We start from the raw sequence: 19,340 nt of genomic DNA, 5'->3' as shown, positions 1-19,340 counted from the left end.
TCCTAAGCAAGGGTGGGGTTTGAGCAGTGGGTGGGACCTATGCTTAAGACCCACAGGGCTGGCAAAGGCCCTGGGAGGTATGGGGGGTGGGGCTTAGGCTTAATGGAACAGAAGGGGCCCAGGTGTGCCTCCCACCTCTGGTCTCAGAGAGCAGGGGCCCCACCTGGGAGCCCAGCGTGCTTCCCAGGCTCAAGTAGGCAAGGCAAATGCCCTCCGTGTCTCTCCTTCTCCTCTGGTCCTGGAAGGTCTTTCCCTCCTGCCTCTCTTGTTCTCCCCCTAGCCTCCATCCTATGCCCCCAGGACCAATGCAGCCCAGAGGGTGACTCTGAATGCTTAGGACATGGCCCAAGAGCCAGGCAGACTTCTCCAGCCTATTGGGCAGGGGAAACTCTGGGTGCACTCCCCCCAGTCCAAGCCCCTGAGGGTCCCTCCACTTGGGAACCCCACCCCTCTCTCAGCCACCCCTCAGGGGCACCCATCCTGTCTGGCCTCCACTTCTCCTCCCCCCTCAGTCCCCCCACATCCTACCAGTTCGCTTGGGGGGTTCCTCTCATTTCCTTGGGCATCGAGGTCCCCCACCAGTGTCCGGCACGTACCCTAGTTGTGGGGAGACACGAACTCCGCAACTTCCCACACTGCCATCTTGACTCTGCCCTCCCTTCTTTTAAATTATGGTTTTGCTGGATGTAAAATTATAGGTCCCCTCTTTTCAACAGTTTTTGCCCTAGGTTCTTTTTTTTTCAACAACATAACTTGTGAAGTATTTTTCAGCATGATATTTACTCCTCTGCTACAGAGTGATCATTTACAGAGTGGCACTGTGATCTTTTAGAATTTTATCTTTATTTATGATGTTACTGATTTTTCCTATTATGTGTCTAAATGTGCTTTGTTTTTCTCTTATGTATCTCTTTGACCTTTCATCTGAAGTTTTCACTCTTTTTTTCCCCTTACATTTAAGATAGTTTTAGTCATTATTTTTTTTCAAACATTTCTTTCCTCCTAGGACTCTTACTAGACTGATTTTGTCACTTTTGCTTCTGTATTCTATATCTCTTAATCTTTAAATATTTTCTTAATTTATTGCTTCTTAATGCCTCTAAGAGGATTCATCAATCTGATATTCCAGTTCAAGAATCTGTTCAGTATCTACTATATTCTTCAGTCCCTATGTTCAGTTCTTTATTATAGCTTATATAATTCTGTTTTAAAAGTCAGGTTTATTGAGGTATAATTTACCTACTGTAAAATTTTCCCTATTAGTATACAGTTCTATGAGTTTTGACAAAGCATAGAGTTGTGTAACCTCCACCATATCCAAGATATAAAACTTCCATCAAAAGAAAAAGTTTCCTTGTGCTCCTTTGTAGTCTATTCCTCCCTGCAACCCAAGTGTGCTTGCATGTATCCATAGCTAATTTCTTATTTTTTATTGAAATGTAGTTGATGTACAATATTATTTCATAATTTTTAATGAAATCAGTTAGCTTGATTGAGAGAGTTTCCTCAGCCATGTTTTGCATCTCCAGCACAAATTTAGAGAAAATATATGATACGGTCCATCCAGGTTTTTGTTGTTGTTGTTAGTTTTTGTGAGTTTGTCACAAGGAGAGAAGGAAGCAAGATAAATTAAGGTACTATTCAAATGGCTGAGAATATGAAACATGTAATGAGAGAGGCAGTAAAGCCATAATGGAGCTGGGAAGGCTCATTGATTTTGAAGTCTCAGTGAGGCTGAAGAAATGTTGTTTTGGGATATTTGAGAAATGAAGATGGTAGATGAGAAGTAGAGTTCTAAGAGGAGGATGTGAAAATGAAATTTCAAAAGTTTTCCATTTTATTTGTGAAGGTAACATCTAGGAATGGTCCTGGCAGCGGATGATTGAAAAGGAATGGATAAGAGTATCTTTGGAGTTGAGTGGCTCAAAGAATTGAGGAGATAGAGACTTCTGTGTGAATTTTGAAATTGCCAAAATTACATAAGGAACTATTATGATCCATGAATGAACATCATCAATAAATAAAATAAAATTTCCTAGAAAGCTGATCAATAATAGCAATGAAAAAAACAATAAAGTGATAGTGTTTAATGAAATAATTTTCAAAGGGACAGGGGGTTTTGTAAAGAAAAGAGGGAACAATGGTAAGAAAGTCTTAATAGGAAAAAAAAAAGGTGAACATATTTATCCCAGAATTTGAATCTTTTAACATTTTCTTGATTACTTCAGTAGTGTAATTTTTATTTTCATACAGATGCCTACAACTCTTCCAAGAGCAGCTGGTCGAGAAACCAAATATGTGAGTCCCTTCATAATTATACATACTGCTTTTTATTTTATTTTATTTTATTTTTTTTGCGGTACACGGGCCTCTCACTGTTGTGGCGTCTCCCTTTGCGGAGCACAGCTCCAGACTCGCAGGCTCAGCGGCCATGGCTCACGGGCCTAGCCGCTCCATGGCATGTGGGATCTTCCTGGACTGGGGCATGAACCCGTGTCCCCTGCATCGGCAGGCGGACTCTCAACCACTGCGCCACCAGGGAAGCCCCATACTGCTTTTTTAATGGGTGCATGTGCATGCTTTAGAGGAAACTCAATTATATAGTCATTTAAATTGAATTAGTTGAATTTTTCATAAATGGAAGGAGTAGGATGGTATGATTGGCCCAGAGGTGGAAAATCACGTTATGTCAGGTAAGTTTATTGAATAAATTCCTTCTTAAGTGAGATCTCATTTGATTAGTTTGGCTGAATCAAACAGAATTCTAACACCTGCTTTCTGCCTTTCTAATTATCAAGGCTTAGATGACATTTTCATTTCTGTAATGGTTTATCATGCTTATTATGAAAGAGTCAACTCACATAGCTGAAACATTAAGATTTGTCTGTTTCTAATGGGATTACCAATTTATTTGATTTGGACTAGTTTGTTGCTTTCTTTCATTTAAATTGTTTTCAAATAAATCGATTTCCACCTATGAGCAAAAATATAGTAATAATGGGTACGTAGGTATAGACTCACACACTTGATTCAATTAATTGTGGAGATCTGGCTCCAAACATCCTAGATGCACACTCACACACATAACCTCATCCCATTCCTATTCTTTATTTACCTAATAATCCATCATGTGGCCAACTTCTGCTTCTGACCCAACATATTCTAGTATAAACATGATTGTCTCATAAGCAAGTGTTTAGTTTTTAGTTTAAAACAAACCAGTAAACTATTCCCTTTGGTTTATACTTCATATTTTCTACTACGTAGTTTTCATCATCATCATCATTCAGAGTCAATAATTAGTAAATATAAATTTTGTGACATATCTTCTTTGCAATTTATACATTTCTGCCTTCTTTAGAACCTACCCAAGGCAGATAATAAATTGGGTGAAGTTACTGAGCTTCATCACATTCAGAAAATAATGTTTGGAAGGTATGGATAGGAACACTGCTTAGAACATTTTCTAGAAGCCTTCACTGTTATTTTCTGTTATTACTGGAAGTCATTTGGAGTAATACTTAAAAGAGTGGAGGCATTTAGTGGGCTATACCCAAGTTTTAATCACAGTGTTGCTGCTTGCTAATGAATCCTGGAAAGTCACTTAACCTCTCTGTGCCTTAATTTTTTTCACCTATAAAATTGGGATACTAATATTTAGTTGATGTAAGATTTATAACTGTTAACATATGAAAAGCCCTTACTGTAGTCTGACACATAGAAATGATTCAATAAATAATGGTTCTCCCCTTTTTTCCCTCTCTTTTTCCTTTGTTTTCCCCTTCATCCATGCCTCCCCCCTTCTCTTCCCCCTCCTTATCTTGGAAAGACTAGACACACCATGATTTAGCTGAGTTCCTTGATTCTTCAGTTGGATATAAGAAAAGAAAGTCCCTAAAAATGCTTCTATTTTTTTGTGACTGAGACATTCTACAAGAGCCAGACCCAAGAAAAAGTAGCTAGAATATTCTTTACTCTCACCTTCCTTTCTCATCTACTCCTAATTTGCACCTAAGTGCATCTGATTTAGACTCATTTATAATGAGGTACAGAGAGATGATGCCTCCTCCCACACCTCCTGGAGGTGGATAATTTGATAACAATGGAAACAATTCTGGAGGTGCTGCTTCAATCTCCATAGTTAGAGGTTATGTCACATTGTTCTTCTGTCAGTTATCCAACTTAATTAAAGGAGGTTAACATTTGCCCCAAATTTTTTGAGAGCATTTGAGTCATTCAAAGTTAACACTGAATCATCAAATAGATTTAATATAGCCTTGAACAAATATAAACTCTAATTCAGATAAAATTATTGGCTTTGATTAAATTTTGTTTCTTGGAAAAGCTTTGTTTTTTAATTTCTCTTACAAAATGACATTTGAATTGTTGTTTGTGGCACCTCAAATATGTCCATGTCTTTTGAAAGACTAGATGGGATGATTTTATGGTGGAATGGGAAAACCAATTTTTGGTGCCATCAGAGAGAAGTCACACTTGTAAATATTTGGCTTCAGTTATTACATTTACTAAGTGATGTCTTATACAGTTTTCTTGAGGAGAAAAATGAAATTTTAGAACAGAAGTGTTCCTTAGCTATAAGCCTTAGTCATACGTCAACAACTGACCTTGAATACACTATGTCCTGATTTTTAAAAAAGAATGATACTGTAATATTTTCTTTCTTAAAAACTTTTAAAAATTTTAAAATAATTTTTTATTAAAAATTTTTATTTTATACTGGAGTGTAGCTGATTTATGATGTTGTGTTAGTTTCAGGTGTACAGCAAAGTGATTTAGTTATACATATATCCATTCTTTTCCAGGTTCTTTTCCCATGTAGGTTATTACAGAGTATTGAGTAGAGTTCCCTGTGCTATGCAGTAGGTCCTTGTTGATTATCTATTTTATATATAGTAGTGCATAAATATATGTTAATGCCAACCTCCTAATTTATCTCTCTTCCCAACACTGTAATATATTTTTCTAGAAATTCTAATATTCATATTAGCAGAGCTACAAATGCCTCATATTAAGTGCAACTTGAATAGTTTTCCCTTAATTAATTAATTAATCTCTACATTTTTCTCCCTTCCTCTCCCATGGAAACTCAAAAGCAAATCTGAGAATCCTACAAACTGTAACATTTCAATATTCTACCATCTCTCTTCAAAACTTTGAAGAAAGTAGGCATCTTCACAGTATACAGCTGCTGAGACTTGGTGTATCATTGCCTTTGTAGAGCTTCTTAGATTCTATTCTAAAGCAGGGATCATGCAGTTTACCAATGTCTGCACCACAGAGAAAAAAAAGGGAAGACTTAAATTAGAACCAAGAAAAAAAAGTTTTGTTACACTTCGTTACACTTGAGGATGGCCTCAGCTGCTTAGCACAGTCCACTCAAAATCCCTATTTCTGGGGACTCTTTAAAAGTATAGTATATAGTCTGTGAATTGTGATGAGTAGAAAGTGTAGTCAGTTCATAGCTCTATTATTCAATTTTCCACTGTTTTGACAAATATTTGAGCGTCTGCCATGCCTCAGTACTCACGTGGAGTCACTGAGGTGTGAGGGATGAATAGAACAGCAAGACCCCCATTTCTGAAGCATACCATGTGGGAGACAGTAAACAAAATAGGAAAGAGCAATCTTGCAGAAATTGGAGGAGAGCTAGTCAGAGCACTGGCTGATGTTAAAACAAATGTACGAAGTTGCTAGTTTTCAATGTGTCAGTATGTCCATTGGATTTCCAATTTTCCTGGGATGATGAGAGTGCTTTAATTAAATAATTTAATTAAAATGAGACTTGATATGACTAATTCCTCTTTAGGGGACTTTGATAAAAAGCTGACTTTCCTTCATCAAAAAAAAAAAGAAAGAAAATCCATGTAAAACAATTTATTCCCTTTTCTTAATCTTGATTGCGCATACTGTTACATTTCACATAGTCTGTTTTTTAGGATGAGCCAGATACAGTAAAGGACCTTCAACTTAGACTAAAGTCCAGGTTTTCCTTCAATTCATTGTGTACTTGAATTGCAGTTTAAAGTAATTTAATTGAGGTTATCTTAAGTGTCATAGAATTCAAACAAGGCGAACAAACACGTTGAGTGGTCTTGATCTCCACAGGTCACCTGTGGGATTGATTAATTTATCATTCGTATTTCACTTGATTGTTTTTAACAGATGCCAAATTCAACAATCATAATAACTAGTGTTTTGAGTTCTTACCTTGCAAATCAGTTTTAACTATCTCATTTAACCTTATACCAGTCCTATGAAGTGGGTATGATTATTTCAAATCTCCATTTTATGGAGGAGGAAACAAAGCCACAGAGAAGGCAAAGTCCAACCCAGGTCTTCCTCATGTCAAAGCCTCTGTTGTTATTATCTGTGTGTACCAACAGGGGCTGGAAATAACTTGCCTTCCTTAAATATTTTATCCATTAGTATTCATATTCTGGGTTTAAATTAATTCTTCATCCCCAGTAAACTCCAGCCTAAACTTTGAATGAATAATTTCATATTTGGTGACAACTTCTAAGATGATAATGTTTAGTATATTTCTAATGTTTTAAATTATTTGCTTACATGTAAATTAACTCATAATTTATCAGTTAATCTACAAGTTATTGTTTCTCATCACACTCATTTTTAAAGAGTTTCCTTCCCTCTATGTAATGGAATGAATTTTCTAATTAAATTTCTATTTCATTCTGTTTTCACTCTATCATCTTTGGAGGGGAGTGTTATTTTTTTTTCTTTGCATCACACTTGCCTTAGTAAATGTTTATTATTTTTCATTAACTACTACCAGTATAAATTCATTTCACTCATGTAATTCAAAACCACAGTATGCTTTCTTAATAAAGAGCAACCTCAGAAAATAGGGAAAATATTTGGACCTATTACTAATTTATCAAAAAAACTGTCATTTGGAGTCACATTCTATTGATAACAACTTATTTAATAAACTCTCTACATTTAAGAAGTTAATTTTAAGTGCCAGAGAAATAACAAAGACAGCTTTATTGAATATGATATAGCATAGAGGTAAAAATCTCATTTTAATGAGCTTGAGGGACAGAAAAATATCATTACAGTGGAAGCATATTGCTTTAAAAATATCACAGAATATTAAAAATGTGTCAAACTTTATTAAGAATATTTCCCTCTATGTATACAGATGTTCAAATAAAGGTCATCTTCTCCAATTAAGCCACCTCACACAGTCACCTTGTTGCTATGCTTGGAAACGTTGCTATGCTGGAGTGTTTCAGAGGTGATGTGCCCTCATGCAGCCATAGATCTTAAGAGTAAGAGGTGACAAATCCAATCTACTTAAATCCAGACATGGATCCAAATCTGCTTCTATAGGTTGTGACCAGAGATTTGATGAGTTGTGAATAATTTAAGCAAGAAATTCCACTCTACTGATCATTCTTCATTCTGTCTTTCTTTCCTTTTTTTTCTTTTTCCACTGTTCAGAAATGTTTCCAAGGTATGCATGTGTGAGAGGGGATCAGGAGGGAAAGGAAGGTAATTATATAGGCTGAGCTAAATGAGGTAGAAGAGAAATGATTTAATGAGACATCCTTTATGCCTTGGTCCTTCTCTTCATCATTTTACCTGTCACCAAAAATGAAGGTGCCATATTTCAGCCACACTTCCCTTGGTCTGTTTTTTATTCTTCTTTTGCACATGTAAACTGTGACTGTTGCTGGTCACTATGCCCTTTTATTCTGCCTACCAATTATGTTCATAACAACATGGAATCATCATTCCCTAAATTACTGAGTCAAACTTTTTAAACACTTTCAACTCTACTTTTTATATTTAGACCTTTTGGGGACATATCACTAACTCATAATATAGCTCTTAGTGAGATATTCATATAGGGTAAGGTCTACAAGTAGAATAAACAGTATGAAGCAAGAAAAATATGATGTCTCATACATATATCTCTCTGTCCTTAGTGCCTACCATGCTCACCATTGGATTCAACTTTTTAAAATTTTATTGAAGTGTAGTTGATTTACAATGTTGTGTTCATTTCTGCTGTACAGAAAAGTGAGTCAGTTATACATGTATAGATTCTTTTTCATATTATTTCCCATGTTGGTTTATCACAGGATATTGAATAATTCCCTGTGCTATGCAGTAGGACCTTGCTGTTTATCCATTCTATATAGAGTAGTTTGCATCTGCTAATCCCCAACTTCCAATCCTTTCCTTCCCCACCTCTCCTCCCCCTTGGCAACTGCAAGTCTGTTCTCTATGTTTGTGTGTCTGTTTCTGTTTCGTAGATATGTTTATTTGTGTTGTATTTTAGATTCCACTTATAAGTGATATCATATGTTATTTGTCTTTCTCTTTCTGACTTACTTTGCTTGGTATGATAATCTCCAGATCCATACATGTTGCTGCAAATGGCATTATTTCATTTTTTCTATGGCTGAGTAATAGGCCATTGTATATATGTACCTCATCTTCTTTTGAATTCAATCTTTTGAGTAGTGCCTTATGTACAAATAACAGGAACGCTCTCTAGCTAAAGGATAAGACAGTGTCTTATCATCTTATAATTTTATATTTCCTCAATGCCAAGCTCAGCAACTCAGGGATTATTGGGGCTCTGTTGATATTTTAAGTTTTGCCTTTTTGCTTGTCTGTAGATCAGTCTTATCTGGGAGAACTAAAATAATTCAATTAACACATTATCACTAATTAGAGTTTTTTGAGCCTTAAGAAAAGAAAACTCAGGACAATTAAAGTCAACAGGGAAAAGGTCAAAGAGAAACATTTTAATCCTATTGCATTGGATGTTATATTCAGGGAGGAGGGACATGACTGCTGAAAGGGAAAATAATATTGCCCAAAGTAGAAGTGCATAGGGTAGAAAGTAACTGTTCAACACTTTTTACCCGATACAATGTGATTTTGTTCCAATCTCCCAAAAGGGTGTCTGCTAGTGTGATGCCTGACACCCATGAGTCGAGAATGGGGAAAAGCTGCAGATTGCAAGGAAAAGCAACTCTAGACAATAACTGAGGAGCTTGGATATACTTTATGTGCCTCTGGCATGAGGTCTTTGGAAGAGGAAAATGGTTTCTCCAAAGTGGGCTTGGCCTAAGTGATGGCTTTGTGTAGCAACTTATTTTTCAGTGGATCTTAAATCTTCATTTCTTTCCTTAGTCTTAACTCTTTCAGTTTGCATATAACCTACCGCTTTAATAGGTTTTCTTTGAAATGCGAAATTTTGACTTCCCAATTTTTTGACTGCTCTGTTTGTTTTAAAGTTTTGTTTGTTTTTTAATGGTGATATGCTGGTTAAAATCCTCCTACTCTATCTTCCTCTCACATTTTTTCTTTTGTAATTAAAATGATGTCAAAGGCTGTAGAATATAGGTTATGGGATCTTATTTCACACAAGAGTCATTCTTATACTCATCTCTAACGTTCTTCTTGGTTAGTATTAGCGTGGATACAACAAATGACTAAAAACATCAGTGCTGTTCAAGTCCAATTTCAAGTTTAGTTTTAGGTACCTCATGTTGCTTCTCTTCCTTAGTTTAGTTGACCAATTGGCAGTTTTTTAAATATAGTAGCCTTCTCTTGCTACTCACTGTTCCAATCTCAGCTCACCAGACAATCTTTCTTTACTTTTCAAAAATCATTGCTGCAATATTGATAACATAACTATAACTACAGAATTTAATAAACATGAACATGTATTGGGCAAGCAGAGGGAAGCTTCTCAAAGAGTTTGACACAACTGGGTTAGTTGAAAGCATCTGGTTATATTTGTGATGATACACATAAGCCAATATTCTTTTTCTTTGATAAAGGATCTGCAGTAGCTTTATAAATATTAACTCCACCCTGAGGTTCAAATTTAATTCTGTTTTTCCCTCTGGGAATAGTTTATCATAATAGTGATATGAAGTCCATTATATTAGATGAAATAAAAATGTACTGGAGATGTCTAAATCGCCTTATTGTTATGTCATAATTCCCAGTGAAGAAATTTTGGGGACTTATGGAGACTGGATACTAAGATATTTGTGTTTTTCCCTAATTTAATTAATGTGTTTGCCTGAGCACTTTCTCTTTTTTCCCTATGATAGTTTGGTATTATTTAGCACAAAGTACTGAAAAATGTTAGTAATATAGTTAAATTGTACAAATACTTTATTTTTAGTGTGTGACTTCTTTTTTCCTATAAGTATTGAGGTAAAAATATAACTATATTTTGTTCCTGTCAAGATACATTCAGTTCAGCATATTTCATAGAAGTCATTTAACTTAGGGAATTCATAGAGAATTCTCTCATTACTGCAATAATGAAGAATTAACCAAAAGGAAAAGATCCTAAGACATTAGAAGAAATCGCTACTACTCATATTACATTATGAGGTTAAAAATGAAACCCTAGGTGAATTGAAAAATCACTGGGATAGGCATTCTGAAGGGTAATTTTCTGCAGCACAGAATAACCATGAACCTCAGTGCATGGTGACCTGGTCCACAGCAATTAGAGGTGGGGAGAAATTAGCCAAGACATACTGCTGCTGTAGAGCAAGCAGGGATGGCAGTGAGCAGTGACCATCCTGGTGAAGAACGTTATAAGTCAAAAAATAAAAAACAAACCATGTTGGACACAGTATGAGGACAGTAGGCACCTGGTCGTTATGTTTGGTGACTCACACTCTTAGGTACTTGGCGATACCATAGGAACCACTCTGCTTTCAGTTATCACTCACTTCTCAGAGAGTAAAAGCAATATTGACACATCTGTCATAACCCCAAAAATATTTGCAATTTCAAAAAGAATAGAGATAGTGTAGGAACAGAACTTTATCATGTGTCAGCCAGGTATATTTATGATTGTGCGTCTGTATGTTGACCACTTCCATGATGTGGAAGCCTGGTCTCCCATTCAAGGGCAGAAAAGCTTGAGAAAACATAACTATTAAAAAGTATATATGTAACCCAATCTACAAGAAAGAAAGAGGAACTGTGAGTATCAGAGATGAAGAAAAAAAAAAAAAAAAAAAAAAGAAATGAAGAGGGAGCTCCAGGTGGGAAAGTTAAGAAGAAGCTTAAGCTCTGGGGGAACACAGGTATGTCAGAACCCAGGTGACAGTAGCCAGGAGCTTAGAGTTTAACTTTTACTATATAATGAGTCAGAGCTGTGGATGAATCCTTTGTGTGCATCCAGGAGCCTAGAAGGCCACATGGCCATGAAGCATGTGATAGAAATAGACATAAATCCTCCCTCCATCTTTAATCTACATTCTTGGGTGGTAATATAGTCATCCATGAGAAAATGGGTCCTAAACCTGTGAAAGTTGAAGATGTGGGGACCTGCCACCCTGTAAGTTCAGGAATATGAGGGTGATGAAATAAAATGGAAACTGGTTCAGAATCAGTGAAATACCTGAGCCCCCCATTAGGGCAAACGTGAAATGTATTGTAGGCATGGTTTCCCAACCCAGGGTTTCTCAGATACCTACAGAAATCATCACTGAAATTACCCTGACTGAAGAGGAGCTCAAAATCAAAAGTAAAAAGCCATCAAATGAGTAAAGAACATCATGGGGCAGAGGCATGAAGGAGAGTCAGCAGATACAAGAAACAAGGGATTTAGCCAAGAGAGATTATAGAAAAATCTGGAATGAATTTATAAATATAATAAAATGTTGAAATAGTTAAAAGGATTTATGGATACCATAAAGAAGATTTGATAAAGAACCAAACTGAACTTCTAGAAGTTAAAAATAATGTCATTAAAATATAAAGTTCAATGGCCATGTTAAATGTACTAATATACCGCTGAAGAAAAATGTGTCAACCATCAGGCTTATATGTGGAAACTATCTGGAATGCAGCATAAAGAGATAAAAAATATGACAGGGAATTTTATAGAGATGGAGGATGGATTCAGAAGACCCAACATATATTTAATCAAAGCTCCAAAGAACAGATTAGATATAATGGGAGAGAGGCAATATTTGAAGTAATTCCTGGAGGATTTTCCAGAAATGAAGCAAGATATGTATTCTCAGAATGAAGGACTACACCAAGCCCCCAAAAAGGATACATAAAAAGAAATCCATGCTCAGACACATCATAGTGGAATTACAGAATGTCATGGAGAAAAATCTTAAACACTAAGCAAATGTGAAGGCGGATGATCCAAGTTATGACGTTTACATTGACAGCAGTAACAGAAGTCAGAGCAGGTGGGCAGTCCTCAGAATGCTGGGAAATAATAACTATTACCTTAGAATTCTATGTCCAAGTAAACTGTCATTCAGAATGAGAACAAAATAAAAACATTTTCAGACAAAGCCCAAGACAGGAAGTTCTGAAAAAAACTACCAGAGCATTTACTTCAGCAAGAAGAAAACTAAATCCAGAAGAAAGGAGTGAAATTCAGGAACCAAGGATGATGAAACAATATTAGCCTCCTCTTTAATTTAAAGCAATTAAAAATTTTTTTTCATGAAACCATGAAAACTTTATTTTCTGAGTAATTTAATGAAAAAACCTGTTATTTGTTTCATTTTGCTGTACATAAATATAAGTAGCTAACAATGCTGGTAAGTTTGGGTAAAATATGGAGTATACAGAGCATGACATATTACACCTTGAAGAATTTTTGATGCCTTATGCTAGTACTTGTGTTAAGATGCTAAGGAAAAGCAACATAGAAAACATCATATTTACTATTATGTGAGCTGAATAAAAATGTGTAGGAGAAATATTGTAAGGCAATGTACCAAAAATGTAAAAAAAATCATTTTTTGGTGGCATAATGATATTTTTTCTTTTACTTAATACCTTTCAAAATTCTACAAGGGACATGTATTATTTTAGCAATAAAAAACTTCAGAATACTTAAAAACATAGATATCTTACTAAATTATGTATTTCACTAAATAAACACTATGTTTATAATTTTGCAGGCAAACCTCGCCTCACCATCTTCTACGGTATCTGAGAGTCAGCTGGTACGTATCCTCTTACTAGACATAGACCTGGTACTTTAGAAAATTCTGATCTTTTAAGACAGCTTTATATGAACAAATGTGAACTGAGAACAAATTGACTGTATACAAGTTTATTTGCTTACTTGTCTAGTAAAAGTTCACTGATGCTTTACTAAAGCTCCATGTGGTTGTTTTGCAAGTCACAGACATACATAAAGACATATATAGAACTTATTTGCCAGTAACTTGCATCCTAGTAGTGGTGTTAGGGTAGAATGGGCAAGGCCAGAAGGAAGATGCTGATGGAGGTTAGAGACAAGGACTCACTTCCGGATGGGAGAGATCAGAAAAGGGTTCAAGGACAATGTAGCCTTTGATCATGTAGAGGAGGTTCTGGACTTGACGAAATGAGATATTTCAGACAGGAAGATTAGCATGTGGATGATCTAGGCCAGGGACGAACAATAGAAATATAGTGTGAACCTCATATACAAGCCACATTTGTAATTTAAAATTTTCTAAGAGCCACGTTAAAAAAGTAAAAAGAAATAGGTCACATTAATTTCAATAATACATTTTATTTATATACATATTATCATTTCAATATATAATCAGTATAAAACTGAGATTATTTTACATTCTTTTTTGGGGGGTAAAGTCTTTGAAATCTGCTATGTATTTTACATTTACAGCATACCTGAATTCAGGCTAGCCACATTTCAAGGGCCTAACAAGGGGGCTGGTGGCTACTGTGTAGGACAACACAGATGTAGGCTCTAGAATCTGTTATTTATAGATAAAAATTTGATTAAGTAGGAAAATTACTTTTTCTGACAGTGTTCTGTATTATTGTTACAGTGATGAGCAAATTGGAACCATGATATGTTACCTAGATATTACTAAATATTTTCTTTATTATCTTTTAATTTTTATTGTTTATAATTATAAACACCTTCAGTAAAAATGAATGAAAATATCTAGTAAAGCACTGTGAGACATTAAGAAGACAAAATCAGTTTAATACTGATTTTCCCCCCTATTTTAAGCAATTATTTCTGTGTCCTACATCCATAGCCAACAAGTCATCTTGTCATTATCATGCCAAAATGACAATGATATTTTTATTTGTAGTGCTGGGAAATCATAAAAAGTGTAGTTTGACTCTTAAAATAGCATGACTGAAGCAAATGGCTTAGGCATGTTGGTGTTTATACATGCAGTGTGTATATGGGGTGTGTTTGTGTGTGTGTGCATGTGTGTGTGTGAAGTGTTATTTTTGTGTCAGTTGATTTAGAATAGTGGCCAGCAGTATAGGATAGTTGAAAGAATGCTGGAATGGGGCCAGGAGACCCATCTTTTACTTCCTGCTCTAACGCTAACTACTGGGCTGACAGTGGAGAAGTCAAGAATTTGGGAGACTGGGCTTCAATCTTTTAAATGAACAACAAGACCATTTGATTACACTCTGTCCAAGCCTCTCTAAGGCAGTGAGTCCATGGTTACTAGTTCAGGGGAGCAAAGGACTTGCCATGGAAACAAGAGGTACAATAACATTGTGAAGTTGAACAGTTTCCCACTTTAGTATGGAACTATTGTTACAACTATTTTAATATTTAAAATAATGATATATGTACTTGTTTCTTGAGAGTAATGTATGAAAATTAAGAAATATTTTGTATACTCAACATAGATACAACAGATTTTAGATGTTGAATGTGTGTGAGTGTGTATATATATTATCAGACTGACATACACATATATATAGATAAATATCAGTTCTTGACAATATTTTAGGAAACTATTTCAAAGAAGCAAATATAGATAATGATTTCATAAATTAAGACATAGTATAAATGACCCATTGTAAATGTAATAAGTGAACATTTTTGGCCAAATAATTCTATGAATTTGATGTTTGTGTTCTGAGAAAAATACGAAGTGTTGCTTTGACTGACTTTGATGATATTATTTTTGCATTTACTTTAGACATTTTCTCTAGAGAGTTCAAGGAATTTCTTAACCAAGTTTTAAATTAAGTTTTAATCCCAAAATTCACTTGAGATCTAGGTAGGTTTGTGAAGGGATTATTATCAAGCAGGCTATCACACACAAAAAGAACATCTCTTGGATGGATGTAATTATTCAATTCAATCACTGACTTCTACTTCATGATATTAACCCTGTATTTACATTCTGTGAATATAGAATAGAGTAGAGGTAATTGCATGCAAGGGATGCTATATGGATTTGCTTTTTTAAGGATTTGTAATATTTTCACTCTTAAGCATTGTAATTTATGAATGAATTATATTTTTATGAATGGATTTCCAATATTTGCCATCATGAACTCTCTTCAGGGTTAAGTTCTGAATAATTTCAGTAAACAAGAATGCCTTTGAAAAACAAATATGTATATATACACACACAGTATGTGTGTGTGTTTATAACTTATACTATACATATAGATGCCATACAACAGGTAATTCTGATAGCACACACACACATATACATATTGCTTTCTGTTTATATGTGTGTGTACATGTGTATAGCACCTAAATACAAAATTCTGGGGAACACATGATAGATTACAGTTAAATTATGTAAGTAAATATTGTATGTTTTGCATAAAATAAGCAATTAAAATTATTTGACTCCTATTTTAGGGGAGAAATGTAATAAATTGAAGTGAAAATAAATGTTGAATTGCTATGATAACACAAGCTTAACACAGAAGCCATTTTGCTTTTGAGCTTTGGCTTTTTAAGAATATATCATTTTTTCATATTTTTTCTTTTTAACGTGGCTTAGCTATTTGCTTGTTTACATTGCAGTTGTACCCATTTAACACTGGGAGGAAAAAAAGAAATATGACCTTGCCCATTACTCTTAAAATATTCCCACTGTTTACTCTGAAAACCAAATTATGTAGCATTAGGCTCAGAGAGAAGTGTTTTGGGGGTCCTTATGAAACTAGTTCACCATTTTGTGCCTCAGTTTCTCTTCTTCTATTAAACAGTAATGCAGCACATCAAAACTGGGAAGGACTTAGAGATGAGGATGTTTTAAATACACATCTAGAAAATGGAGGTTGGGACAACTACCCTGTCAACCTGAAAGTGTTATTGTAAGGCTCACATATCATAAAATGTGAAGTTGCCAATGTAGCCCTGTACATACGGGGTCAGGGGGGTGTTATTATTGCATATAAAGTCTCTGAAATATTATCTCTGAGATTTAATGAGTGGCCATTTTTTACAGATAAAGAACAGAGGGTCACAGAGTTTGAGTAGATCAACTAAGATCACAGTGTTCGTGGTCATTTTTGTTCCACGTGACTTTCAAAAGGAATCATTATTGATTTTAGATAATTCAAGGGGAATAAAAAAGGCTGATGAAGGAGTTGGGAAATAGGGCCTCTGCAGAAGTGTGACTTCCACCAGGCGCATGTGCTCACTTTCTGAAGAGAAGGGGCTGAGTAGGATCAGTTAGGGTCCTGAGGCTTCACACCTGTGGATAGTGCATCCCCTGGCATCAGAAAGGGAACAAAAGGAAAGGAAGATCCTGGATCTAGGCTGAACCTTCACAAAGCTTTCCTAATTGCTGAGCTGACTCATCATAATATTAACAGAGGCTGGTGGGGTCTCTTTTCTCTGGGTAGGAAAACAGGTTGGGCTTTATAAGATGGGTAAACACTGGTCTTCCTTGACAATAGGTAAGGGAACCTGGTTTAGGAGACATTTGGCTTTTGCTTTTGAAATTTCATGCCATTACAAAAGGCTCATTGTTCCCCAAGATGGAATACTGAATCTAGAGAGCACAAAACAATAGATTTAAGAAATAAACCACATGGTTATATATAGGTAAAAGCAAAATGGAGCTTACTGGAACACTGTACAGAAGAGGTGCTTAACCTTGCAGATACTTTGTTCCCAGTTCTGAAAGCCAACTGATGTGTCCTGTTTTAATGGTGCATGACTGATCTTTCTAAGGGCCCTTGAGGTCTCTGTTGTTCAGAAAATGCAGCCCTGAAAGCTTTTGCATAGAACTAATGTCTTCTTCAAGCTTGAAGGCGGTTTGTCCTTGACTAATTTTCCTTGACACTACATGCTCAAGTGCTACAGCGTTTATCATGTATGCCTCTTCAGGTCTGAGTCATGCTATTTTCTTTTAACTGTTGAAATATTTTAAACTGGCCAATCTGTGTTGTGTACATTCCAAAAAATATTTTTGGAGCTGTGAGCTGTGGTTTATAATTATTGAAATCCTGCATATGTTTATTTTAATACAGCTATCATAGTAATTATAAAATATATTTTTGGAAAAAGCTCATCAGATAAGTATTTTCCTGGGTAGTCTAGATCATTTGGTATCAATACTCTGTATTATAAGTGCAAAAACAGGAAAAAGGAAAGGTGTTTTTTTTCCTTTCAATTTCCTTTTATGATATTTTTTCTTTACAAGTTTCTGTCACGCATATGATCTCGTTAGATTCACACAATCATGTTGTGAGTTAGTATGGCATTGATTGTTATTTCCATTATTCTGATGGAAAAAACCCTGAAGTCTAGATATCTACCATGTGTCAACAGTCCCACACCTAATGGGTGGTATTAAAAACTGTCTGCCCCTTCCTCCCTAATCTTGGAAGCTATACTCTGTACTATAGTGTTTTGAAATGTTTCTTTGAGGGGAAAAAAAAAAAGCTTAAGTATTTGCTATCAGGCATATAATATTTTTATTTAAAAAAATAGAGTTAATAAATTTTTATCGGTTGTGAGTGAATCAGCTAAATAATTTAGAAAATATTGCTTTTGTCAACAGTCTTGACTAGGAGAATGTTTTTGAGTTTCTCTGAGCTTGTTGCCACAGAAATTCTAAAGAAAAAAAAATAACACTGGAGAATATAGACAAGACAGACGCAAATGGCTAAAAGAAGCAACGATGGTACTTTCACAAACTCCTTGGATCCATCAAATTAACCAGACTCACAGAATTTTCTATATGATGTGTTTTATTACTTTCTTGCTGTTTTTTTTTTACACATCTTATTTCTTCAAAAAGATAGAAATAAACCCTTGAAAACTGGGATCCCATTCTTTATTTCTTTTCTTTTCTTATCACATGACTCCAGAGCTTACTACCTCAGTCAAAGGCAATTAAAAACACCAGTCCACTAGTTGGAGTTAATTTATGAAAGACGTGGTTCTAAGAAGGCATTATCCATATAATGGATTCTCTAGGTCAGTGTTGACAGTTAATTTTCAACTTTGGTCTCCAGCCAGAGGCAGTACCAACTTTTTGTCATAGAATTATGATTATAAGTTCCAAAGGACAGAAACAATATCTATTTTCACAGTGCCCGAGTAGCAATATTCAAGGATAAGTGTATACTTGATGAATTATAAACACAAATGAATAGTGGGATCAGTGCCATACAGGCCATTAAAACCTGCCCCCAGGCCCCGGGACTCCACATACTGTATCTCTTGGACTTTTTCTCCCTTAAGACTAATAATAGAGTTAGATGTGATCTCCCAAGTTCCACCCACTCTTGAATTCTCCAAAGAAGATGATATCATTTTCTTCCATGTTAAGACTTATTGCTTATCACTGCAATCAAACAGGGGGAAAAAGAAATGATTTTTTAAAAATAGAGACAGTTAAAATCTTGCAAAGTCCTTAAAGATGTGGCCTCTGGTCCCTGGTTTTGACTTCCTGTATCATTGGAGATGATAACTTTGGCTTTCTACTCTTTCTTATCTCTGCGAGTGGAGCTCACCAACTCACATTCATTCTTCTGGTCCCCTAGGGTTAAAGGCATGTAGATCTTCTATCTGGTGAAGTTCCTTCTTCCTGGTTATACTGTAATCAAAAAGTCAGTCCAGGAAAAATAAGGGGAGACCCATGCTGGATCATAGCCAGCATATTGAACTTCTGCCTGTCAATTAGTTTATTCATCCTTCAAATGTCTATTTAGCATCTATTAGGTTCCCAGCACAGTTCTAGGTTTTGGAGAGGTAACAGTGAACAAAACAATGATCTCTGGTCTCACAAATCTTAAATACATTCTAGTGGAGGAAGGAAGAAGATAAACATACACTGAGCTCAGATTGTGTTAAGTACTATGGAAAAAAAATACGGTGAGTAAGAGGAGGTGGAGATTGATATTTTACATGGGTCATTAGGGAAAACCTGTCTGCTAATAAGGTGGCATTTGAGCAGAGACTTGAAGAATTGAAAGAGAGAGTCCTGGAAAGGGAGAAGAGAGTTCCAGACAACACAGAGAGCAAGTTCAAACTCCCAGAGTAGGGAACACAGTGTGTGCCAGAGAGGAGAGTGAGGGAAAGA

At 35.5% G+C, this 19,340-nt stretch overlaps 1 protein-coding gene across 1 annotated transcript in view; it reads left to right on the top strand.

The window, feature by feature from the left end:
- The window catches only part of MLIP (muscular LMNA interacting protein), a 296,550-nt gene that overhangs the window by 190,371 nt on the left and 86,839 nt on the right, over positions 1-19,340 (top strand). The window contains exons 8-9 of the mRNA XM_007460798.1: positions 2,254-2,298; positions 12,969-13,013. Coding sequence (XP_007460860.1) covers positions 2,254-2,298; positions 12,969-13,013 — 90 coding nt within the window. The remainder of the gene's footprint in view (positions 1-2,253; positions 2,299-12,968; positions 13,014-19,340) is intronic.

The sequence above is a fragment of the Lipotes vexillifer genome, unplaced genomic scaffold (assembly GCF_000442215.2).
Source record: "Lipotes vexillifer unplaced genomic scaffold, Lipotes_vexillifer_v1.1 scaffold921, whole genome shotgun sequence".
NCBI classification, from domain to species: domain Eukaryota; kingdom Metazoa; phylum Chordata; class Mammalia; order Artiodactyla; family Lipotidae; genus Lipotes; species Lipotes vexillifer.
The sequence above is the reverse complement of the archived record's forward strand: the minus strand, read 5'-3'. Positions and strand labels throughout refer to the sequence as shown.